Source organism: Panulirus ornatus, chromosome 42 (assembly GCF_036320965.1).
Source record: "Panulirus ornatus isolate Po-2019 chromosome 42, ASM3632096v1, whole genome shotgun sequence".
In the NCBI taxonomy this organism is placed as follows: Eukaryota; Metazoa; Arthropoda; class Malacostraca; order Decapoda; family Palinuridae; genus Panulirus; species Panulirus ornatus.
The window spans coordinates 5,623,795-5,650,582 of NC_092265.1; the positions used below are offsets into that span (position 1 = coordinate 5,623,795).

Genomic DNA, 26,788 nt, shown 5'->3' on the forward strand with positions numbered 1-26,788 from the left:
GTAAAGATATTTACATTTCTTTCATTATAAAAAAGTTTCCACAATTATAATATACGGGTACTGTCAAGGACGAGCATGAAAGGAGACATATTTATATGTCTGTAAAGTTAGCAGTATTCTTATTATCGCATATACAAGTGAACTTTAGTGAGCAGAGATTATTAAGTAGCTCAGTCATAGTTACTTTCATACTAAAATATATCAGTTTGTGTGCGAAGACCTAAATATATTATACAATATATTAAACTGGAATAAAGTTCGTACAAACCTGTCTGTGAAATTGATAAAAACGAAAACATTCACTCGTAATATATATATATATATATATATATATATATATATATATATATATATATATATATATATATATATATATATATATGCGCACGTTCACAGACTAGTGAACTTCCTTAACTTGCTGTACGTCTTTTTCGTTCATAATGGATCTTAAAAAGTTAGGATTTGCAGTATGATATCACTAATGCTTAAACTGTGTAAACCTGGCAAAATTTTGGCTCGGCGTAAGCAAAATTACACATATCGACTGTATTTTTCTCAGGAGTACCCAAACAGCCTTAGCATTTTAACTCCTTGAGGAAAACGATCCGACCCTTGAGTACGGCTGTAGAGAGCTACTCTAGGATCGTTTTGAGATTGAATGTCTCTCACTCCTCATATAGTAGAAAGAACATTTGTGATAAAAAAAAATTCAAGTTAGGATAACTATTGAAAAGGTATTGGATTCAAAAGCATAATCTTAATAATACACGACGAAGAAACTAAAGATTGTGTAAAACGGCTAAAATCATAAATTTGTTTAAAATGAATATTAGAGACACAACATAGTTTATTACCATGAGAAGACGAAAAACCTCAAACGTACCCACTAAGATTGAAAAATAATGTAGTCCTTTTCAGCATCGTCAATGAAATACTGTGGAAACGACAGTACGACCCTTAGGTGTAATGGCATTACTACTAACCGAAGGATTCAGAAGCTGGGTCAAAGGCCAAGCCATCATGTGACTTAATGATTGCACCGTCGCGCTCAAGGGTAGTACCGCAGTGCTCAATTTAGGTTGTACCTTTTTGCTTCAAAGGGATCAATCTTAAAACTAATAAGAAGAAATACAAAGTATACAACCATAGATACGCATCATACATGAAATACGACAAAATATTAATGATAAATACACAGTCCTTCACTACGGCGTTGAGTTGCCCGTGCCATCTTATTTACCATAAAATAATAATAATAATAATAACGGTTTCAAACATCAGTCGAACCACCGAGACGCTCGAAGTGTGTCAGGGAGAAGAGAGAGGCTGGTGCAAGCGCAGATATCTCCGACACAAGTCATGTAAACAAGACGTGCCGTATCCCATATCAATCTCATCATTTTAGGAACACTTTGCACTCCGAGGATAACTACCTCCGTTCCTCCTGAAACACACGTCCGGGTTGGATGTTATGACGATCGCAGTGCTCACACACAAGACTCTGGTCGTGTCAACACCACCTCTAGACTTTTTCATCTCTATAAAAGTGTTCCTCTGTCATGATGTCTATACTTCGGTTGTTCTCATCCTTTAGCTCTATGAGCACGGTGGTTCCACGCCTGGGTCTTCAACCTGATACTTAAATATCAGATCACAGGCCAGGCCATCATGCTCGGGAGACATACGTACCACATACAGCTCAAGAACCATTCCATCAATAAGTGGTGTAGTTACTATCGCTGTGTGGGATTATAGTGTTTTGTGGGCCTTCGTTGGTTGGTGGACCTACGTTCTGTTTATGGGCCTAGTGTTGCAGCCTCACTAACCGCCAGTCTAATCTATTGAAAAAGAGAATGATTTCTTCCGTTTACTAAGGTTATGTCATAGCAGGGGAGTGTGCCTTCGGTTCTGATAATCAGGGATCAGTCAGCCTTCTAGTGCAGGGGTATTAGCTCTCTGGTTCTGGTGATGATCAGGTGGTCATCCGCCTGAAGGTGAAGTGTTGACGAGAGTGAGGATGTAGCAGAAGGTGGTGCGGCCGGTCAGGTGGTGGACTGGGCGTGACGCAGGATGGGCGGCTCAGGATGCGGTGACTCACCCGACACTGAGAGCACTCACCCAAACTCACTCATGCTCTGTGGTTTCCTGTAACAACTGTGGCTCCATCCCTTACTGAAACAATAAAGCAATCAAGGGGTCCTTCGCTGCCTTGGCTGAATCATCACTTAATTTTGAAGGTTATGCGCTTAAAAACACTTTTTTTACGGTTATGCGCTTAAAAATAATAATATGGTCTTCAGAAGTATAAGAACTACACAAGATACCATGTGGATTACTGAACGTAATTTCAGAATAGAATACTTTATAGAAAAGGGTTTTATACAACGTACATAATGCTAGCGAAAATTGATGGGCATTTCCGTTTGAAGTTAGGAGACGGCGTTGCCTCCCCGCCTTCGTACACCCGCCCACTGCGATTTTCAGGAACTTACTTAAGTCTCATTACCCCCGGCAGTTCGTCTGAGTTCGTAGAATTCCATATTGTACAAAATCCTGCAGAAATCTCTTTGTTTGTTTTCTCTAAAATGAAAAGGGCTTATCCTTCAGACAATAAGCTTTACTCTCTGGTAGCTTAGAAATGGGCAGCTTATCCTTCTCGAACTGTTCATATTATTGTGCTGTGAACACGAGGAAAATCTAGTACAGAATATATTTGTATTTCCTCTTCATGCTTCTTGGTATATTTTACGATCGTGGTGAAGCATCTCCTCACCTGACTGTTCTGTTATATATAGTAGTAGTTTTCAATTGGTATGTGAATACTGAATCATCTCACAGCTTGCTTCTTCCAGGGTTATTTATGTGCACATATAAATATATCCACACACACACCAATGGGGAACTCACTCCTCGTACCGTACAATTATAAACTAAGCTCCCATTGCCCAATTGTACACGTAGCTACCTACCAATCAAACGGGGTGTTGGGTATGAGTCCAAACAGGGCAGCTGGCTTTTTTGGGACTGGTTGATGAAGGAAACCAGGCGAAATATATATATTCCCTTAACCTGAACCAGGTAGCCATTTTATCGACCAACACTACGGGTAGATGAAGAGATGGGTTGACTGTGGACCGATTACGAAACCATAATATATATACAAGGTCAAAAGACGGCGCGGTGCGGCTTGATTTTATCGTCCCAATACAGTTTCAGCCCATCACGGGACGTTCGCATTGCTGCTAAATATGGTAGAGGAGGAGGAGGGGTGTCACACGCTCAGCTGCTGTCGTATACACACTCGGGTAACCTCTGCGTCTGTCCACCTCGTGACCTGATCCGAAAGATTAGGCGGGATGGTGGACTCCTCCCTCGTTTCCTTTGGAAATTCTACCACATTCATATATATATATACTGCGTGTGGATGTGTATGTATATAAATGTGTATGTGGGTGGGTTGGGCCATTCTTTCGTCTGTTTCCTTGCGCTACCTCGCTAACGCGGAAGACAGCGACAAAGTATAATATATATATATATATATATATATATATATATATATATATATATATATATATATATATATATATATATATATCTTGAATGAAAACTGTCTGCAAAAATTTGCAAGCTTTCTGTCGCACTATACACAAGATTTTTACCTGCGTGAGGTCATCCGGAAGATGTCGGGTCAAGGTCAGGTAGAGGGTGGGTCACGCAGACCTTTGTGCCAACAACTTTGCCTCTCACTAATTTTACAAGGTAACATGACCCCATACCATGCTGACATTGTTTGGACTGCAGGAGAAGATGACTTAGTGGATCTAAGTGGAGGGAACCAGGAGAAAGGGGGGAAAAGAAATATGAAGATGGAAGGATGAAGTGGTAAATTTGAGGGCCTTGGGATCAGAGCATGCAGTAGGGCCTGAGGCATACATAGGGCAGAGCGATCTGGACTGATGTGGTATACAGGGGCGCAGCGCTGTCCGTAGGCTTAACCAGTGTATGTATATGAAGAGGTCAGGGGAAACCATAGAAAGGTCTGTGGGGGGTGTGGCTTTGGTTAGCGGACCCTTGGTTTCGGTATACGATACTTGACAGCGAGAGTGAATTTGAGCAATATTAGGTGGGTCTTCGTCTGTTCCTGGCGCTACCTCGCTTCCTAAAAACGGCGAAGTACAAAAAATAATCAATGTCCATCCTGCCAAGCAACGTTTGTCCTATAGAACTTAAGCATTGGCATATATAATCATTATAGTTCAGGGCATTTAGTCAGAACTTGTCATTATAATCATAACTTTACCACTGAGATGGAGTTAGCTAAGATCAGTATAGAAGCCTCTGTATTAGTGCTCAAAATCAAGATTTTTCTTTCTTTAGACTGTGTTTAGAAAGTATGACAACCAGCCACTGAGGGTCCATATCCTATAAACGTAATTTGGAAATGGTACTATAATCCACGTATAGGCTATTACACCAGTCAAAGTGAGAAGCGGGATTCCATTAGGCGAAAATCATAGCAGAACTGTGATAACTATCTGGCCTTCTATATAATGCAGAACTGGTATAAGAAGGGTTATATATATATTTTTTTCCCCATGGAGTCTTAAATTTCACAGCGTGAAAGTCGTGGGAGCTAGTGAAAAATAGAGTTTTGTAGCGTTAACTTTTTACGGCATCACGATTAGAAGTACCCACCCACCCATGGTATGTAAGATAATCCATGTCACTACGTCTTACAGTCATTCAAGTCGGTAACATGACCAAGTCCACTCTGGCCAGATAACGTTTGTTTCGTTATGAGCGATGCGTGACCCGGGGATGCAAGATTTGCAGGTGGCCTCCAATCTCAGCCCTCCAGTGTCGCTCTTCACAGCCCTCCACAGCCTCCAGTGTCGCTCTTCACTGCCCTCCATAGCCTCCAGTGTCGCTCTTCACAGCCCTCCATCCCTCACCTGGCCAAGATCAGGCCACAGCGCCCCTTACGGACGTCCACCAAACACGTCGGGCAGGAGACGTCATCGAACCCTGGTCGCGCAGCCCCTACACACACCCTCCGTCCACGACACAAACACACTCTTGCTAGTGTAACACAACACACCCTCGGAAGCCATAACACCTCCCACTTCTACCCTGCACCGCAACAATGGTCCTCATACTTGAGGCTCTTCTCCCTGTCTTCCTACCTCCCCCCCTCTCTTGTATCGTCCAGACCTCCCCTACTTAAGACACCGACACCCGATCCACACCCACCGCCATCCCATATATCATGACACTAACACCCTCCTGTCTCTCTCCTCATAAAGCCCACGTATGAAAACTACCATAAAAAAGAAAAAAAGCCTGTCCAAGAAGGATGATAATGGCACGTCGGAGAGAACCTGCAGCTGTACGGGAGGGATGCCATAAAAACACTAGCCCGGCAAGAACCAGTGTTTACAAAACTCTTCAGCTCCCTCAGCCGGATATTACGAGCTGAGAAAGCTCGGCGGGAATCATGATCAAAATATTTGAAAATTATGAATCACATTTTAGCAAACAGTAAAGCAGTAACGACGCTGGAACACACAAGAATAATTTGGTAAAAGTCTGTTGCTCCTAAAGCCTGCAGGATAAGAACGGAGCGGCGGATATCAACGGTGGGATCGGCGATCATTACCGCCGCGCATCCTGGGGCGGCGTGGAGGAGGAGCAGCCATGGTGATGATGCAGCAGTTGTTGTCGCTAAGGTAGCCCAGCAGTGCCTTGCCATCCTGTTGGGTCATGACACAACAGGCAGCAACACCCAGCACCTGAGGGTCGTGGTACGAGTGTAGTATAGGAAGAAAGACAACAGCTGTCGGAGTGTAAACAAAACATCAGCTCAGGTCGACCTTTAGTCTGGTTTGGTAAACTTCACTGAACGAGGTCAATTTACCGTCTGCCTTGGTATTGTAAAACAGTTTTACAAAGTTTTCCTCGAAGTTTCATGCATATGTTTACGTTTCATATTGTATCACAATGGATTGCATTCGTGTCCTCAGTGCTTTAATGGCAGAAATCCTGTAATTCAACTTACTGCTGCCAATCACAGGCTCACAACTCATAAAAAAAAAAAACGTTTCGTATTCCACACTAGAGGCTCTCAATTGTCTTTTGTTGACCTACTCAGCATTACCCTTCCGTGAGGCGGTGAATCATGGTCCTAAGTGAGGGATGGGGCGGGGAGGGGGGGTTATCACGGGGGACGTGGCCCAACAACATATACAACAAAGACCTCATTACTCACTCACTACACCCCTCACATTTCCATCATATATTACCCACTTACTAACTTTTATTCTCACCTCATCACTTGACTTATGCCTCACACCAAACTACTTGCCACGTACCTCAATACCTGCCTTGTATCGTATCTTCTGCCTCACACCTTACAGTCTGCTTCACAACTCACCGCCCCACACCTCACCATCTGCCTCACCTCACCATCTGCCACATATCTCACCATCTGCCACACATCTCACCATCTGCCTCACACCACCATCTGCCTCACACCATCAGGAACGTTAGAAAAAGGAACAACAAACAAAATGGCCCGTCTAATGGCGAAGCAATTGACCTTAACAGGGTGTTACGGATACGTCCCACCCGGTAAATATGGAGAGGGAGACTGGTCTGGGAGAGTTGGAGGGTGACCTGGGAGTGTTGGAGGGTGGAGGGGCTAGTATGCAGGTATTGGAGGGTGCTGTGAAATAGGGCCGATCTGGAACTGTTGGAGGGAGGGGCCTTTCTAGATATGGCGAGTTATGCGGAATAAAGAGGGGCTATCCCTGGGGATAGGGGAGAAAGAATACTTCCCACGTATTCCCTGCGTGTCGTAGAAGGCGACTAAAAGGGGAGGGAGCGGGGGGCTGGAAATCCTCCCCTCTCACTTTTTTTTTTAATTTTCCAAAAGAGGGAACAGAGAAGGGGCCCAGGTGAGGATATTCCCTCAATGGCCCAGTCCTCTGTTCTCAACGCTACCTCGCTAATGCGGGAAATGGCGAATAGTATGAAAGAAAGAAAGAAGAAGTTTCAAAAGCGATGGAGAGGGAAGCATACTGGGATGAAGGCCGGTGTTGGAGTCCTCGGAGTGGAGGAGTGACGATGAAGGAACCGTAGATGTAGTAGACATAACCAAGGAGGACCTCGGGGATAACTCCTACAGTAACTAAGTTACGTGTCTCAACCTGGAATGGTAACACAGATACGTCCATCTCATTGCCAGCAGTTGTGGTGAAAGATGCTGTCACAGGGATCAGTGTAGGGAAGGTGGTATCAAGGTGAGGTAAAAAAAAAAAATGTACCTCATATATGAGTGACTCAGGATGAAGGTGAGGCTGTGATAGTATAAGGAGGGAAGAGAGGTGGTTGAGAATGATGATGAGTATGAGTCACTTATCATGGGGAGAATTTAGTACTTATCGTCTTGGGTGTTATTTCTTTTTTGAAACAAGACGGTTCGGCCCTTGGGTAGCTCAGTTGGGTATTTGGGTTTGAGGCCTATGGACTGTCACGGTCATTAAGGCTTTCAGCATCAAGTTACAACCACCGGTCGACTGATCGTCAACACCATATTCAGGTGTTCAAGAGAATTCTAAGACCATACACGCTCTCACTTCATACATGGCCCTTGATCTTGTGTATGATGGCTTTGGACTTGGGACCTATCAGAGACCAAGGTCACCATACCAAAAAGGTCGTATATAAGAAGTCATACGGTCGGGCAATGGAAATCAGATCGCAAGAGATACGAGGTAGTGACACAGTACCGTATCGCGGATAGATGTCTTAGAGATACAAAGAAAGTCTCCCTAAATACGAGGAAAATTTCCCTAATTCGTGTGTACTGGCCACTAAGGACTAGGGGAAGAGACCCCTACGAAGTACTGGACTCGAGGCAACATGTGCACCAACATACGAACACAGAATAGGTAAGAATAGGGCCGACTTAGGCCTACTGGGGGAGGGTGAAGGTGGCGGGAGGCCAGACGACAAAATAGGTTAAGACCAGCGGGCGAAGATGTGGCCAGCATAAACACACTTCCACACGCTGGAGCACCAATACCACTTACCCACACCTCACACAGCGCATTCTACACCACCACTTACCACACCTCAGACAAGCACTCAACACCCCCACCATCAGTCTTACATCACCACCATCATCTACAACAAGCCCGCCGCCATCCCGCTCCTCAACACAAGCATTATCCTAACGGTCACACAAACGCACTTCAGCTGACCATCATCGCGACAGCTGCTCTCATCACAGCCTGACCATCCGCCAGACGTACATTGACCTCCACATTCTAACATACGGTAACCATCATCGTCAAAATACAGTCCAGTATGAGTGCAGAAACCTTCTACCACGACGTTATGACGCTTGGCCACACGCTACGACCACCTATGACCACCTACGACTCTTGAGTACGACAGTACAATTGACCACGACAGTATGACCCTTAGTTTTGATGGCATGACTTACGACGTAACCCTTCAGCCACTCAACACACCCTACCCTTACTAGCACGACATCATCTTTCAGAAGCCTCCACTATCCGCCAACATTACAACTCTCACACCCCCAGCACGACACCATCTTTCAACACACTCCACTATCCGTCAACACTGTTACACCCCAGTACGACACCATCTTCCAAAACACTCCACCTTTCCCAACACACTCCATCCATTCCCCAGCACCTTACAGTCTTCCAACAGACACTGTCCCCCAAACCTCCGTGCCTCCAGACCAGACCCACCTTGTCAGACTGCCCCATTAATCTGCTAGGGACAGAACAATTCGCAGAAATGGTCACTGTTACTTTATCCCACACTGCCAATCATCCAGGCTTGCCAGACTAAGCATCCCTTCACAAATCATTCGTTGCAGCTGTGGTAGCCTCTGTGCTGAAAGCTATATCTCGTAGCTGACTCTGTTGTAATTGGAGAAACACGAAAATTGACTATAGTGTATATTCGTACACAGTACGTCTTCATACACTGTGATGTGGAGTTGCATGTTTTAATTTTCATATACATGCATCCTTATATGTATATATATATATATATATATATATATATATATATATATATATATATATATATATATATATATGTATGTATGTATGTATGTATGTATGTATGTATGTATAACTCTTATTCCCGGCGCGTTCCACAATATTCTGGCCATCTTTTTCCGTCTTGCTTTCTTATCTGCGACGCCAACTGACCATCCCCCACCGGACTCCAGTATTATTGATAATTCGCTTCTCAAATGAAACGTTACTCTGTATATATATATATATATATATATATATATATATATATATATATATATATATATATATATATATATATATATAAAATGTTGACTCGGCCAGCTTAAGGTTGCAGCGTGTGTGAAAAGTCACTTTGGCAAGGCTGTATCATCGTCAGCTGGTGAAAGAGAATACATTTTCCTTAAAGACTTGCTTCGTAGGAGCCTCTTTCTGCTGCTGAGAGCAGCGCAGCTTTAATGCTGCACGAGTCCCCGGATAAAGGGGTCACCCATTGTAAGGATAATAATTTCAGATTTCAAAAGTTCATACTCAAGAGAAAAGGGACCCCTGTACACACGACTAATATATATATATATATATATATATATATATATATATATATATATATATATATATATATATATATGTAATGCTTTTTTCGCTTCATCCCTTTGTTCGTAATGTATTTCAAGCTATCACAAAGATGCAAGATGTTGGTTTATACATGGCTTGGCTTCCCTTCTCTGAATCCGTGGTGTCTTTCGCTTCGGTAGTTTATCCTTTGCACGTAGTCATCCTCTTGGATTTTCATTATATTTTCCATTGTATAACACTAATCTGTAGTTCAGTGCAGCTTACCATGATCCTTTCGTAAAAATAATACAACAATTATCCTCCTTCCACTCCCTTGGTCCTCCAGTGACGTCTTGATCATTTCATTAAGCGGCCTGTCAAGTATATTTTTATACATTTCAGAATTTAAGGAGAACCTTCATTAAGACAATGAGGTGTGTGTATGTCGAGGCTTTTAGCAGTGAATCATGTCTTTCTGGAAAGTTCACTGCGTTCCAAGACATCCTCCCCACTTCATGTCTCCGGAGTTAGGGCCATGGTGTCTTTCACAAAGAAAACAAAAAAAAACATTGACCTTGTCATTCAGCTCCTCGCTTATCTGTCTGTCATCTACAGCGTTTCTCTGTGAATCACTTAGCCTTATTAGCTACTTTATGACACAATTTGCCTCTGATAAAATTATGGAAAAGCCCTGGATTGTAACCTGATTTGTCCAAAATATTCCTTTCAAGAGTTTTTCTATTTCCCTTTCTCCCCTATCCTGTTTATGCTCATTCTTGTGTCCTGATACATTTCAAATGTTGACTGGCTGCAGTGCAGTTGATACCCGAGCTCGTGTGCTTTGATATATTTCATTAATTTGCATCTCCCTTTTCTAACAGAAAAATTACCTCATATTTAGATGGTGTTACATCGAAGGTTTTACTCATTATTCATGGTCATATTTTTGGAGTCTACTTCATATGGGTACGACTGTGTCAACACTACCTACCATGAAGATGCATGTATCCATCCGCGGGCACACCAGACTTAATCCGTCGTGGAGACGTTCAAGCAGACGCAGTCATACCTCGTCTGGCACACTGAGACTTGCATTCAGTCGCAGATGCCCGGATTCACCATGATTCATACCAAAGCGTGACCAACGGAAATTCATAGAACAATGTCACTACATCTAATCAGACACGACCGCCAAGCTATTCAAATGTTTACGGTCCGTGTTTTTAGTGCTTTGTGTCTAATACCGTTCACATAGTGAAGCCAATCTGTCTTCTTAGCACCCGCAGTTATATACTTAGACAGTATGCGTACGTAGCGCACTCATGCGACACGGACTGTTTATATGATCGGCGTGGAGACAACTGCGAGACGGTTTATAAATGTTTGGTGGGTGTGGCTGGTATGAGGGGGCCCCGTGTACTGCCGTCCCCCACGCTCTCGTTTCCGCTCCCTCGGCTAGGCTATTTCCGCACTCAAACTTCACCTCTCTACTCACCAACGTTTGTTTGTTGTAATAGTGTTAGAAATATGGGAGGTTCGGGCATACGGGTTTACTTGCTATGCATAAGACCAAAGGGCAATACCTGTAAAATAAATCCACAAACTAAGGTTTGTAAAAAAAATACCAAGCACTGGTCAGTCGATGCTGGATACATCGTGAACACACACTTCTGTCTTTTGCCAGCTGTTATCTCTGAACCTAACTGCTAGCCTTCTGGACCTGCTGTACACACTGTCAGTACATACGTCTATACCTTTTACTATATGTTATCTCTTTCGACCCTACCATTTCTAGAGGCTTGCTTTCTGGACCTGTTCGCTAGCTCGTACCTGTGTGAACTGAAGGGAGTAAAGTAACTGAACAAATTAATGCTCTCTTTTCAGTTTTTCATAAGGCGAAAATATTGAAGCTACCGACAAGGGAGGATCAGATTAAACGTGCGTAAATATTTGCACTTAATGAAATTATGATGATTTTGGATGAAATGTGAGCAATTCCCATTCACCGTGTTTCTGATGGAAATATTAATACATCCATTACCATCAAAGTTCAATTTTCAAACATGTATAAGTAATTCATTTCCAATGATAAAATTACTTCCCGTAGGTAATCAAGAAATTCTGAGGTTTACTTTCTACAAATATCAATGTAACATCAGTATTAAGCTAGTTTTGAGATTCACACTGAGGCAATGCACTTTGATAAATAAACATAATTTCTTTGATGTAAGGAAGTGTGTGAGAGCTATTACTGCCTCGCAAATGCAGTGAAAGCAAGGATAACATACTGAGGCGCTATTCAAACAGGATGTATTGTTTCACTACTATACGTTCAAGAGTACGTCTCAGATGCTAATGTTTTCCTGATGTCACCTGCGAATGCTATACCAGGTTAACTTTGGAAATTCTAAAGTATTCTTGGCTTAGACAAAGGCTTCAGCTTGAGGACAGAAAACATAGCATAGTCTTGCATTCACTTCATCGTAACAGACGTGCGTGCATACCTACATGAGAACGAACGGCCAGAGTGAGCATAGCAGTATTTTGGCGGCGCAAGTGTAAACATTGCGGCATGGAGGGTGCTGGCATATTTCAAGTCGTAGGATTTTTTTTTTTTTTCTTAATCCCGCGTTCCTTTGACGCTGTCAAGACAATATCTTAGTGCGGCACGGCAGTGCCTTCACGCTCTGTTAGTACGAAAAAAAAAAAATGTTGCATCTCATGAGACGCAGAAACATGGCAATTCTAATGTCATTGTCATCCCGATACTGTCGTACCCCCCCACTCCTGCTCAAGTGTCTTCAAAGGGTCACATTACTTGCTTTAATTCTCCTCGTCCTGTAACTCATCGTTTCTTATTTCACTTTCATGTCTTATTTTCTGTGCTTCACTTCACATTGCACATCTCCATACTGTAATCCACCAGATATTCTGTTCCATATGTACGCACTTGCTTTCCCTCTGTCTATCTATATGTCTACTAGACGGTCCCTCCCGAGGGCGTCAGCTCTCGCGTGATCCCGGTGAATGCGGAACTCAACGCTGGCTGTCTGCATGTTGCGTGCTGACTGACGCTCTTGTGGCTCCTAAAATTGATTCGTGACGTCGATGGTAAAACTGGCAAGCCATGAATATTTAATGTCTACACATATACAGTGCAACACTAAATTGCATACTTCGTAAATTGAAGGGTAAATTATTTCTTTAATGAAAAATTATTTTTGAAAAAAAGATAAATCTAATCACGAATGAATAGGAAAATAAATTGTTAATAAAGGTGTCTCACGCTCTTTATTTTAATAAAAGATGAATATTTTCAAAATAAAATAGGTGTGTTCAGAGGCCTTCAACACGAACGTCGCACTCCATGACAGTAACTCGGCACAGATACTGTGATGTGTCAGTCAGAATTGCATTGAAATAAGTACTGCTCGAAAACCATGAACCCGACGCCAGTATCGAACAGAATAGACGTGAAGTTTAAACGTTATGTAGAAATGACCCAATCCTCTACGGAAAATATATCCCGGCGGTAGTTTGATATCGTAATAATAAAACATTATCGTAGTTTTTGACTTAGAATGAAAATGGCGAGAAAAAAACAGTCCTCGAGGGTCTTGGAAACATGAAAAGGGTGATCAAAATGGTTCAGTCTGTGGTTAGTGATGCCGCTCAATGACCTTGACAGTCTATTAAAAAAAAAAAAGGCACATGAGATGGGCGCTACGAGTGTAAAACTTCCCGTATTGTAAAACACACACACACACACACACATCTATATATATATATATATATATATATATATATATATATATATATATATATATATATATATATATATATATATAATATATATATATATATATATATATATATATATATATATATATATATATATATATATATATAATTCTTGAAAAAAAGCCGATGCACTGTGTTGTACAATACAGGAAGTATACAAGTTAAACTACCAAGGCAGGTGGATGAAATTCGCGCCTGTTGCATGACGGGAATGCGATTTTCTTGCATGACAGCATTGGAGGCCATGCTTGGTGCTGTTGAGGTGCACGTGCGTGCTCACAGTCTCGTCCACGTGTAAAGAAGGCCTGTACGTGAATTTAATGTGGTACGCGTGCGTAAGAGAGTAGCACGTGCATCCCAAGGTTAGGTAGTACGTGCATTCCATGTTAACAGATTCCCCGTGCAAACCTTCGTCATGCAATCAATACCTGAGTGCTTGGCGGCGCCAGTCAACCATTAATAATTCCAGTCTTTACACACACACAGCACGGAAACATAGAAACATACATAAACATGCATTTACGCACACAAATAATCAAACATTATACTATACAAAAAAATAATCAGACAATAAATGGATGAAAATCTGCAAGAGAGAAAGTGGCTCTGTAACACATTATAGAGATACACCTACCGAATCTGGGCTGAAGCAATCCAACGGTGTGCTACTGGGCTAACTCTTGGGGCCGCTCTTAGTCATAAATATACATACATAACAATCCGGGTCTTCAGTAGCACCTGAACATGTGTAGGGATGACGCTAATATCATGAGTGAAATATTGTCCAGGGGTGAAAAAAAAGAGAAACCTACGCAGGTTCCATGTTTGGTCAGGTTCACGATCAATGATATCCAAGTCGGCTACGTACATCCACAGTGATAGAGGTGAGACACGGCGGAATGAGGTCAGGTTAGAGGGTGTCGTCTTACAGGAAATTCAAATAAGGAATTCATGTACACTACGTGTGGAGATCCTGGGGGTCAAGAGAAGTGCCCAGCCCATCATCAGAACACCTACAGTAATTACGAGATATATAAAGATGAATTATCTGCTGGCCAGGGTCTCATCTGACATTAAAAAATTTTGAAAATGTTCAGGAAAGCGAGAGTATTTTAGATCAAACACTAAAAGTGTGCAGTGTCAGTCTGGTCACCCTATTTGACCAAGAGACACGTATGGATCCGCTGGACAAGGGTAAATGGAAAACAAATATGTAGCAATATTTCCATAATAATATAGCGACGGACAAATGGAACTTAGGGAGGAAATAATGAATGAAGACAAAATATTAAAGAAATTAAAAAGTGCGATACTAAAGACTGTGTTATGGATTTAGATATGTTCTTATGAGTAGACAAACCCATCTGATCACGGCCTTAAAGTTATTCCAAAACAGTTTCATGGTGTCGAAATTAGGTGCTGGAAAGATGGGAGGGGAGAACAACCAGAGGTCAGACTCATGCAAGAAGCATTTTAGGAAATATGGAAAGAAGCACTTTTAATGTACACCTGGGTAGTAGTAGGACATTAATGGAGTGCTTAGCATGTGAGTCTGGACGGCATACAGAAGTGTACGAAGGGACAGCACACCGGACCACCACCTGACTCACAAAAGGTGCAGCGTCCGGCAGACTCACAACGGTACAGACGATGAAGGAAACCCATGATGGCCATAATGACGTCTGATGAGCGGTGGTGGCTCATCTTGAGGCAGGCTCTCTCATGGCGAGTGTCAGTGGCTCCAAAGTGATGAGGGGAGCGGTTGGCTTCAACGTGGAGACTGGGTTTGGCTCATGGATGAGTAAGGGGTTGGCCCTTGATGAGAAGGTAAGCTGGTCCTCTCACAGTGGGAGAGAGGTGAGAGGCGCCGTCCCACGGTGAGAGGGGAAGGAAGTGTGAGAACCCCTCCTGACATCAGCAGCACGGACGTTCCCATATAAAACAGGAGGTCCCACCACCACTGTCTACACACGAAGGATATGACTCACTCCTGCCGCTGGAGGGTCCCGACCACAGTTCCACACCAGGACCAACACCTTGGATGACGTCTGGCCCGGGGCACATAGAGTGCGTGGAGTGAGGGGTGCGGCGGCAGCGGTGTCCGTATCCCCGTGTAACAAACTCGGCCCGCCCCATCCCATCGGACAATGGGTGTCGTCAGTCCCGAACTGCCATATCGGAATTCGAAGCCTCGGGAATCTCACTCACAGTAAACCCAGTACTCTCACCATCACAATGTCATGATCATCATCATCACTTATACGTCGTCGTCACCATCACGACATGATTCATATAATCGTGAGTAAGACGTTACGACCCTTGAGCACGACGATAAGACCCTTGAATATGACGACCTGGCCTCTGACCTGGCGCTTGAGAGTCGACCCCGAGGGTTGTAAAGTCTCGCTCAAGAGGGTTTAAAGTTCACACTATCTCTCCAAAGAAGTATGGCCATCCATTCCAAACAATCATACTTCCATTTTTTGATCAAGCAACACGCCATGTTGCAGCAACAGAAACACTGATTGACCCCGAAGATTTCTGATATGTAATCTCGTAGGTGGGTAGGATTTTAGCCTACCTGTTAACTTAGACTTGGGCTTGAGGGTTACCGTTAAACTTACAACGATCTCAAATGTTGTAACTCAAAAGAGAAAGAAAATATCTACGACGAGATTTTGCCAAGACGTCTACTAGACAGACAGACATATACAATGCGGTTTCTTCCATAGAATTACATAGTTGAGGATGCAAGAGAGAGAGAGAGAGAGAGAGAGAGAAACTGCATGACTTACCTATGAAGATGTTGCAGAACAACAATGTAGGTTATGACTGCCCCCTTACAGCCCACGTTTTCAAAGAACCACACTTACCACTGGAAATCAGCATGATAAAATATGTCCTTAACAGATTAAACGCGCACAAAAAAGGGGGGGCGGGCTAGAATTACACGGCATACTGCACTAACCTTTTTGTGCAAGCTTCATAAGGGTCTTCCTCTTCTCCACCTCCTGCAAGTAAAGTGCCTTGTAGTCTTCATCGGCAGTCCCCTCCCCGTTTTCTGTGAGGGTAGGAACCGGATATCCTCCGTTTTCCGTCATAATGGCGGCGCGCGTTCCGGTGGTGACGATTGTTATTTGTTGGTCATAGTCTTGTCACACCACCTGAGGAAGAGGAGGAGACACAAGGTTTAAAGATCCACCACCGAGTTAATAGGATTAAAGGGAGAATAAGGAAAGGATTAAAATCACGGGATCCCGGGAGGGGGGGGGGGGGGCGTGTGGATGACAACCGGTTTACCTGGGAGAAGGAGGGTAGGTGGGAGGGAAGAGAGAGGAGTGGGTGGGTGGGTGGGTGTGTGTGTGTGTGTGGGGCCGTTACCTCTCTTTAACCGACACACAAGGTGGCTGCTCGAGTTCGCTGCTCCTCGGGTGAAGAATTCTGGACACTTCGAAACTCCTGGCGTCCTAACTACGCCACTTGCCAACACTGGCAGCGACCAGGGAGGGAGGCTCCGAGATATCTGGCTCTCTCTCCCCCGCACGCACACCGCTGGACGGCTAGGCTATAAGGCTTGGTGGGGTTCGCTGTAACAGAGTTGCGGTCACGCGTGCTGCGGTAGGGCCCCAAGCGGCCGCCGGGGGGAACGATGGTTCTCATGTCATACTACAAGTTTTGTCTTTCGCACTGAGCATGATAACACACAACACATTAGAAGAAGAAAAAATACCTTCATACTTGAATAACTTTCGTTGCCAACGTGTAAAATGAATGGTAGGTGTAGATGTGGTAACTAGGGGATCGGGTGATTAGCACTGAACATGAAGGGACGACCCTTAAACAATTCAAGGCGACCTTTGAGCTGATACGACCCTTGAGCACGCAGGAACGACCCTTACGTATGATGGCCTAGCCTTTGATTTGAACCTGATAGGTCATAGCTTCAGGGGTCACGCCATCACATCCATCGTGCTCAGGGATCGTAGCGTCGTGCTAAGGGATCGTACCGTCGTGCTCAGGATCGTACCGTCGTGCTCAGGGATCGTTCCGTCGTGCCGAGGAATCGTACCGTCGTGCTCAGGGATCGTACCGTCGTGCCGAGGGATCGTATCGTCGTGCTCAAAGGATTAAAACATTACATTTCATACGCCCTAAAGTTAAGCTTGCCCAAAGTCGTTTACCACGAGCATCAACATAGTTGAACACACGTCACTTCTTAAGACTCCTTGTCGTTCGCACAAGTCTCAAGCACGACTCTGACGTAAGGTCAAGAACATCGATAGTTAATAAGACAGTAGTTTGACCTACAGTAGTCCGACCTCGATGGTTTATATATGTTACCCTTTAGTTTCCGGAAGTTCCCCTTTCGTGGTCAGGTTACTGCCCTCCATTAGCAAACACACATCGGTGTATGACATCCGGGTATCAAGTCTCCAAAGCTGCACTGCAGTCCTCTTCTCCTCCCGTCTCCCACTCTTGTGGACTGGCCTAACGTAATCATGGACCCATGATCTTCGTACTCCCGCTCAAGATAATTTTTGAGATTACCTTTAAAACCCATAGCCACCTGTAAACTCTTGGTCCACCGCTATAACCTGCGCGATGACGAACTTTTACGAAGTCCTGTGTTAATAATGATCGGAGTCAGCTGGGCTTCACGCGGGGGCGGGTATTGATATGATGAGGTCCAGACACTCCCGGACGCAGTAATGAATCGATGCGGAGGCCGAGTACTGTGTTGCCGCGACTGGCCGGCTGGTGGTGGTTGGGGGGTTGCGCCACAACCGGCTATCAGGTGTTGCTGGCTCTATCCAACCTATTTGCTCCTGAAAATCAGGCAGCTTAAAAGCAGAAGCTTTCTTGGTGGCATTTATCTTTTCTCAAGTCTCGACTAGGCTAAGTGTGTCCTTTTTCTAATATATATATATGTGTGTGTGTGTGTGTGTTTAAGATATAAACTGTAGAGTAGTAATTAAACTTTTCTGCGCTCAATAAAGATATAAAAGTTGTTTGGATTAATTGACGTTAGTTCACCAATGAGTAGGCAAGTTGAAATAAGAGAAAACGTTGGAAAAAAATAAAACCCCCGTCCCACTTTCTGACGCTCAGAACCACCAATCTGGTCAGCATTCTTGGCAAATGCTTCAGGCTTCGCTAGATAAACCACAAGATATCAATGGGAAGCCTCTCGCAGGACGTGAAGGATGATGTGGGCGCTCCAACCAAGATCTGTTTTTCGAAAACTGGCTAGAGTAGCGAGGGGGGGGGGGGGGTCAAAGATGATACTCCCCAAATTTATCCAGATGGCGCTTGAAGGACAAAGCAATAACAGGCAGTATTATGTAATTATCAGTGTCTACGTTTCAGGTTGTAAAGGTAATATACTAGCACACAAAAATACATACAAACAACAGGGAAGACTATAAGGCTTAAATTACATTTTCACTATATAATTTTCACGTTTATTGATGGGATTTCCTTTAAAACTGCTTTACAGTTTCATTTGCTTGGGGGGGAAAATGCCGGGCCAAAAGTTGGTAGTGTCTTGGTACATATTTTTCTTGTGTTCCAGCCTAAACACCGCTCACAGTCGCTAGAATGCAACACGATTTATTACGTCTTAAAAATCTGCCCTTTAAAACTACATCCGTTTTGTATGTCTCTATGTCAGCTTACACAGGAAATGGTATTAACGATCGAAAACGTAGAATAATATGCATGTTGACAGTTCTATATCTTTCTGATTATAGATATATTTTTTTTTTCATATTAACATGTCAAGCGTACAAGACATTATACACATGCTGTCAAAGGCCTTCAGTATGTTTGCGACATGCAAACCCAGAAATCAGTGTTGGACGTCGAAGCCCCCTGCAACACAAGAAAAATACAAAGAGTACTTCACCAAGTCAGTAACTGAAGATATAACTCACATTAATTTGGGGTGGAAAAAATAGGCTCTAAGTTAAGGTTTTTTAGGAACATCCTAGCCAAGGTTCTTTAAAGAATATGTAAACAACAGAAAAATAATGACTCAAGGATTGCAGGTATCGTAGTCGAACTCCAGACGAAAGAAAACGAGCGTATTTGTTGCTGTTGTTGGTACAGTTGATAAAGCTAAAGAGGGGCATTCAGGATTATCATGGGAGGGGGATAATGGGCACACAGGACAGAAGGGATAGTACAGACGGCCGCTCTGTACGAAGCCTTAGTTTGGTTATCGCTGCACGTCCGTACCCCCTCCGCCTCTCCCGCCCGACGTTCGCTTAAGATTTTATACTTGTGTCTCTTGTTTGTTGGACTTGTTACTGAAATACTATAGCATTCATTTTCACGTGTTATTGCTCACGGAATAAAACAAACTGAAAAACAATGTTGATGGAGGGGAAATCGACGTAGGGAATTTACGTGCCAATTATCAAGTGATTTTTCCGCCGTTCCTCGAAACTGCGTGGGAAGCCCAGACATGTGATTCGCCCCAGGGAGTAAGTAATTGTACAGTGTGTTTGACATGGACTGTAGGGATTCTGGCTTAGACATCTTGGGGAGCTGGGGGATGGTCGGCCATAACGCTAAGCTGACTGGCATTAGGCTCACTCAAACACTTCTCACGTTTAAGCCGATTTCCTCGACAGAGAGTGAGCTCCCGGGCAATAGTAGTTTTTGAATGCCTTTCCCCATTTAAGATCGTTACGTGATTAGTCTGTTGTATTTAGTAAATCACACGGGACACGTACTCTAGTGTTGTTGGGTTAATAAGGTACTAAGCGATCAGAGAAGACGGGTTTACACTGTGACTCCCACTGGTTTACGTAACTTTTGCACAGCGACCGTAACTCATGGCGATAAAGTAATCAACAAAGACAACCTCATTGTTGGTGAGGAAATAATGATGGCTTCAATACGACCGGTACGACGATAAATAGACAAACTTAACAAACGCACAAACATGCATTAACATATATACGTGTGTGTGTGTAACCGGACTCCACCTGCACAACTTTGCATCCCGATTTAAAAGTCCACCTTTGACGAGGTCGTCAGTGACCGAGAGGAGTACAGTCACGTCAAAAGAACTCCTCGTTACAAAAGAATCTGCCATATCCCTGCTACTGACAGTAACGCAGTCACGGATCTACGTGAAAGGGATCTTAGGGTCTTATAAATGCGCGCGCGCGCGCACACACACACACACACACACACACACACACACACACACACACTGATAAAGCAGGAGACGCAGCAAACAAGGGACAGTTACGTGAGCGGGTGGAGGTAAGAGATTAGGTGTGTGTTACATGACAGTAATCCCCCCTGGTCTGCCACCCGGCACAGGCCCCGCCAGGTCGTTGGGGGGGGGAGGAGAGAGGAGGTCACACCAGGTGGGGAGGGTTCTCGGGTCATGTGGGGTGAGGGGAAGCTTTAACAAGGGGAAAGAAGCGGGCAGGGGGGGGGGGAGGATGGAGGGAGACCAGGTAGTGTCAATCTATTTATCGTGTGGGATTGAGGCTCAGACACTCGTGAAAACAATACGTCCTCTTTTGAGTATACTTATACGAAGTTTACATTTAAACCCTTTTGGTCACTTAGCTAACCATGGTTTACATCCTTTGGTCTCTTGGCTAACCCAAGTATTAAAAAGATTTAAAAGTAGGTAAATGAGCCTAAAGGGCAGAAACTGGAAGAAAGAGAGAGAGAGAGAGAGAGAGAGAGAGAGAGAGAGAGAGAGAGAGAGAGAGAGAGAGAGAGAGAGTTTAGAGGAGGAGAGTAAGAAGTTCCGTAAAGCACAGGAAAACAAATTTTCTTCCTTGGTGTGGTCGGTAAGATCGGTCAGTGGGATTACATATTAACACATCCTCCGCTCAGACACCATCACCTTTATAGAGAAGGCAAGATCAATCAGTTCGTTACATGTGAAGTCGTAATTACTTGCATACTTAATTACCTCGGCGTGAGCTGTCGCATGTACACCACTTATGTAAGGACTTACTGTGGCTCTAGAGCACGACGGTACGACCCCTGAGTGCGTCGGTGCGACCTTTGAACACGAAGAAAAAGCTCCTTGGATACGTTGGCCTGCCCTTTGTCCTGGCTACCCCCTAGCGTCGTACGTCGTGCTTTATGGGAGAAAAGTTTAAACATCTCGCGCCACAAAGGTATATGAACCAGTTTGATCGAGTTCCTCAGGGTTGAATCCTATCACCTACTCTCTCTTCTTTCTATAAAGGTTCTTTCTCTTCGTCTTCCTCAAACCTTCTTCACTGTTACGCTGATGATTCCATTTTACACACTATTACCTCACCTTCCCTCCACTCTTAATACCCGTTCTGTTTCTCGTACGGAACATATTTCCTCCCTCAATTCGAACCTCTGCATCATATCTGAATGGAGAAACAGTTACCTTAACCTTGTTACGTTCAGTAGCACAAAAATGCAATTCATCTATCAACCTCTTATTAATGGAGCCATTCATTTCATGTTCATTTTCAGAACATCACAGATCAATTCTGCGATTACATAAATATTTTAGGATAACCATATCTTCTACTCTATCCTGGAAACCACCTGATATCACTATCATAAAATCTGTTTTCCCAAAACCTTGGGAAAGTACGTATAAGCGTCGTGATCATTTTTCATGTGAGCAGCTATTATTCCCTGTTTACAAGGCTTTTATTTCCCTTATTTTGGAGTACACATCTGGGTTGATTATCCCTTCACCTCTCCATTAACCAGAGTAGAGAATCCGTAGTCTTTCGTCTCATTGACTTGCCTGGTGTCACCTCTCTTCCAAACCAACTCTCTCTGTAGTGTCGCTATGTTGTTGTTGCTGTCCTTTCTCTGTTCTACTAGCATTATTTTGGCCACTGTCCTCACAAGCTCTGTGCATGTGTCCCCCACCCCCACCACCACCACCCCCACCCGAAGGCTTAAGCACGTGGCATGTGCCTGGCTGTTGCCCTCCGCTGTTTCTGTGTGGAGACCGGCCATCGTCTTCCTGCTTCGTCTTTCCCTCTCCCTGTGATTTTCTTCAAGTATCAGGTCTGCAAACACCTGCGGAGACCTGATTCATTTCTCCTTAACTCTTTCTCTCGCCTCATTCCTTTTACCCGAGATAGCCTTCGGTTGGGGTATCTTTTGCATGTTATGTCACCCATCAGTGTATGATAATGACTATGTGCACAGTCATGTGGAATATGATGTGTATTGCATGTCTCTAGAAAGTATCTCTGATGTATGAACACATACACACACAATTTCTTGCAGTGTGGAGAAGCTACTTCAGTGGGAGGGAAAAAACGAGGTTTTAGGGAAAGGGAATCATATGTGACGAACCTCATAGATTTCTACAAGAAAGTGAGCTCCGTTTTTGTCTGTATGGAACTTTCAGAAAGAATTTGACACTAGACGACATACGAGGTTAGTAGAGACGTTGGATCTTCTGGCACGTTCGATGCTTAAAAGTTATCTAAGTGGAAGGGAATCAAAGGGTGCACATTAAGGAAACCCTTTCAGAATGGGTTAAGATAACCAGTGGCTTGCCGCAAGGCACTGTCTTATAACCATTTCTTTTTTTTTTTATGTAAATTGCAACCCTCTGAAATAGCTCATCTAACCTGTTTGCGCTGTACAGGGAGCGAGTTTTACACTTATGGGCCCCCATCTCTTCAGCTTTTCCTCTCATACATTTTAAACCTCTGTATGCTTTCTCTTTTTATAATCAAATCACAGCCTAGTGGACTCATTCGTTACTTTTATACAACAAACGTGCATTTGTATACACAACTTTCAGTCACACATTTTCAGTCATATTCCTGCCCTGTCTTCGGTATAGGCGGGGGATGTCCCATATTCTTACCTTTGCCTTTTCCTCCTCTTCTTCCTTAGGTCTATCACCTATGATGAATGGCCAACTGAAAGTCACCTTGCTTTAGTTCCGTAGCCAGCCAAAGTACATGACTTCCAGGCTGAGTGACTCTTAAATCGAATGTGTCCAATAACTTGCCATCCTCTATATTGTCTTAAACCAATTCTCCAGCCTCCTTTTATTGCAAAAACTGCACTCTGCATTTCTGTAGTCTCTGGCAATCTATTAAGTAGCATTCCGCATTTTTCCACCCCGTCCTTTTTGTCTGGCCTGTATTCCAGTCCTAAATCCTCATCGATTTACATCTGTAAATCTCTTGTTTTACTAATCTTTCTAATTTTGATGCTATCCATTTTTCTGTTAAAACCTTCAGTTCTGATAAGTTAAACTCCGTGTGTGTGTGTGTGTGTGTGTGTGTGTGTGTGTGTTACAGCAGGATATGACGCTGTCTGTATGCGTGGTGATACATAATAACTATCATGACGATAGAAAGGACGGGTCTACTAGTGGAATTACCCCACAAGTATGTTAAAATATTCCCTACACCGGATACATGTGGTCACATGAAACCGGTAGTGTTGTAGTGAGGCATCTCACTCGATTGTGAATGAAGTCCTTCTTCTCTTGAGACGAAAAAGCCGACCTTAAAACGCAGAGGATACGAGAGATACATTTGATATGGTGGCAGCTCAGAAATGTTAGATTGCGCTTATCAAAAAGGATCGTAGGAATGACAAATCCTATAAAATATTAGACGAAATATATACCATGAGCGAAAAAAAAACCGAGTAAACTTCACATGATTGTAAAATCACTGATAAATGTTATCACTACAACTGAATCACCGGATGTCAACAGCAAGGAGATAATATGGCGTCGAAATACCCGACGAGATTTAAAGGAGAACCGAGTTACTATCAGCTGATGAAACGATGGAACGGCCCGACTCCCACACAACTGTCACTGATAACAACTTCAGGTAAATACTTCACTAACTAACTAACTATAACCATCACCTACCGATGGAAACCTACCCCTCGTGGAGGTACAGCCTAGCTTAAAACCAACCTCAGACTGATGGAAATTATACCCCTCGTGGAGGAACAGCCTAGCTTAAAAACAATCTACTGTTAGTAGTCTAATAGCAACGAAAATGAAGATCGTTAAGTTAAAACGCAATTTATGGAAATCGGAAAATTTCAAGGAAGGAAATTGGGAATGTGGAAATATTGGGGATGGGGAAGGTGTAAGAGAAACGGAAGACAGATCGGAAGGTAGATAAAAAAAAAAAAAAGATATAATCCTTTTACAATACTGGAGGAGACCTCCCTTAGATACAGTCAGTGATGGTGGACACTTCCCGGCAGCCTATCACAGCCAACAGGAAGCCGTCACTTAAACTGTCCCTACTCGCTAGTTCCGCTCACCGTACTGTTCATGTTGACAGCGTGTGAACATGACACTATCCTGCCCCTACAGGAATATCAAGATTCAGAACACGGACACACGGGAGCATCAGGTGCATCTCTCAACAAGTAAATATAAAGACGAGGAGGAACATGATACGGTGGGATTAAAATTCCACGATCCGCGTGGAGGAATGTGCACTCATGAGATTCCAGTGTGTGCCTGAGGGACTGCAAGCTACTTGGCTGCAGAACAAACTTAAAATAACTCCTGTGAGAGAGAGGGAAGGAGGGAGAACATGACTGAAGCAACGATTTCCCATCTAACTACGAGATTTTGCCATATTACATGGTTTGCGCTTACCGCCCACCTCAGTGAGTTAGTGGTGTCAAGTGGGATGTGCGAGATGGAAGGTATGTGTTTGTGGACTGAATGCCCGACGAACCACAGGTACGTGAGGCAGAAATTTATGCTTTATTCTAAGGCACGTTTGGCGATTTCCAAGAGGCTCTGAATAACCTAACAAAGTTCAGCGAACTTACTGGATATATGAGCATCGTTCTCCCAAGCTCCGTAAAGGGTTCAAACTCCACGTCGAGGATATGGTGTTGGAACCTTTGTCAGTAGATGTGCTTCAACAGACATAAGACATATACGTACATCACATAACCATAAAACATATTCGCATATCTGGTGTGAATCATGAGCCTAAATTCCGATAAAACATTTGGAAAAAGATCAATTCGTTTTGCCCTCTACAAGGTTCTTATTGGTAAGGGAAATACTGTTTCTTAAACCAACGTTCCACAACAGTCGGACATCCAAGGGGGTTTCAATCGTACTCTTTACCCTCCTTCATTGTCTACCTTTATTTTCCTGTTTATTCCATCCTAACTTTACTGAAACAGCGACTTGAATTACACAGCAGAGTTCAGATGTGCCACGTCCGCAGCGGCCTCGCCGATAACTTTATCAGCTCGAGAGGTGGGAGTTATGCACCGCCGGCTGCGTCAAGAGGGTACCACAGGAGGCACTCCTGTCTCCCATGCTATTGTAATGAGTATGAGTAGACAGTAACCATGCTTACGGGAACCTCAGATGATTGGGCCGGAGGAAAGAGATTTAAATATGAATTTACAGACTGTATGAAAAAAAGAACTTAGATATAACTTATCACACGAAACCGAATGCTACAACGAAATGGCCGGCTTAAGCCCCTTGACCTGACCCTTTAAATCAGGTCAAAGGTGACGGTATTCCATTCAATGATCTGACTGCGGTGTTCGTGGGTCATAACGTCGGGCTCAGCATATGATCCATGTGACCACCATTGCAACCTAATCCAACGTCTTCAACCCCCAACATCCTTCCCTACACTCAATAATCACGTGTCTGTCTAAACCAGATTCGGAACTTAGGATACCCATTACTGTCCACCTGCAGGTAACCTCCTCGTGGAACATCAGGTCTCGGATCTTTCCATCCCGTGTAGATATTCGTAGCTGTGCCGCCAGCCACCTGGAGCCATTTGGGAGTATGGTACAATGATACAAGAGGTTCTGCGAGAACTCTTCAATGCTTTGGTTATAGGATGGGTACCCCATATGCGGGGAGAGGACATGAGTGGGACACACATGAGACGGGTAGTAGGGGTGTGCTGATTTGAGGTGCTAAACAACGCAGCAGTCAAGAAGGAGAGAGAGAGAGAGAGAGAGAGAGAGAGAGAGAGAGAGAGGGCAACAAAATAAGACGAAAGGAAAAAATCATACGTCTTTTGGTAATCTGAAACTTTCATTAAATCATCGCGAGCAAATCGTGGGTCACGAAACGAATCATGAGAGTAAACGTCTGTTAATACACGGGCTATGAGCTATATTGCAAGAAATATATGGAGGGAATACAAAGGTTTGCACATGTATTCCCAGGAGAAGAGACGCCACCCGCAAGACCTACCCACCAGCCGAGGTGGAGGAGACCCCATGGAAAACATTGTGATCCGTAGACGAGATATCAGGTTGGCTCATGAGGGAGCAACGGCCATGTAAGGCACATGGCCGCGATGGTATCTCACCCTTAC

The 26,788-nt window shown here is 43.7% G+C and overlaps 1 protein-coding gene across 5 annotated transcripts in view; it reads right to left on the bottom strand.

Moving 5' to 3' along the window:
• LOC139761864 (uncharacterized) overlaps positions 1–26,788 on the bottom strand; it is a 52,425-nt gene that overhangs the window by 23,331 nt on the left and 2,306 nt on the right. For 4 of the 5 annotated variants that reach the window (XM_071686433.1, XM_071686430.1, XM_071686432.1 and 1 more), the window contains exon 2: positions 16,405–16,600. In XM_071686433.1, the coding sequence (XP_071542534.1) occupies positions 16,405–16,537 (133 nt within the window). In that variant the 5' untranslated portion in view covers positions 16,538–16,600. Of the gene's footprint in view, positions 1–16,404; positions 16,601–16,817; positions 16,839–26,788 lie in introns of those variants that run through there. The other variant, XM_071686431.1, reaches the window with a different exon arrangement.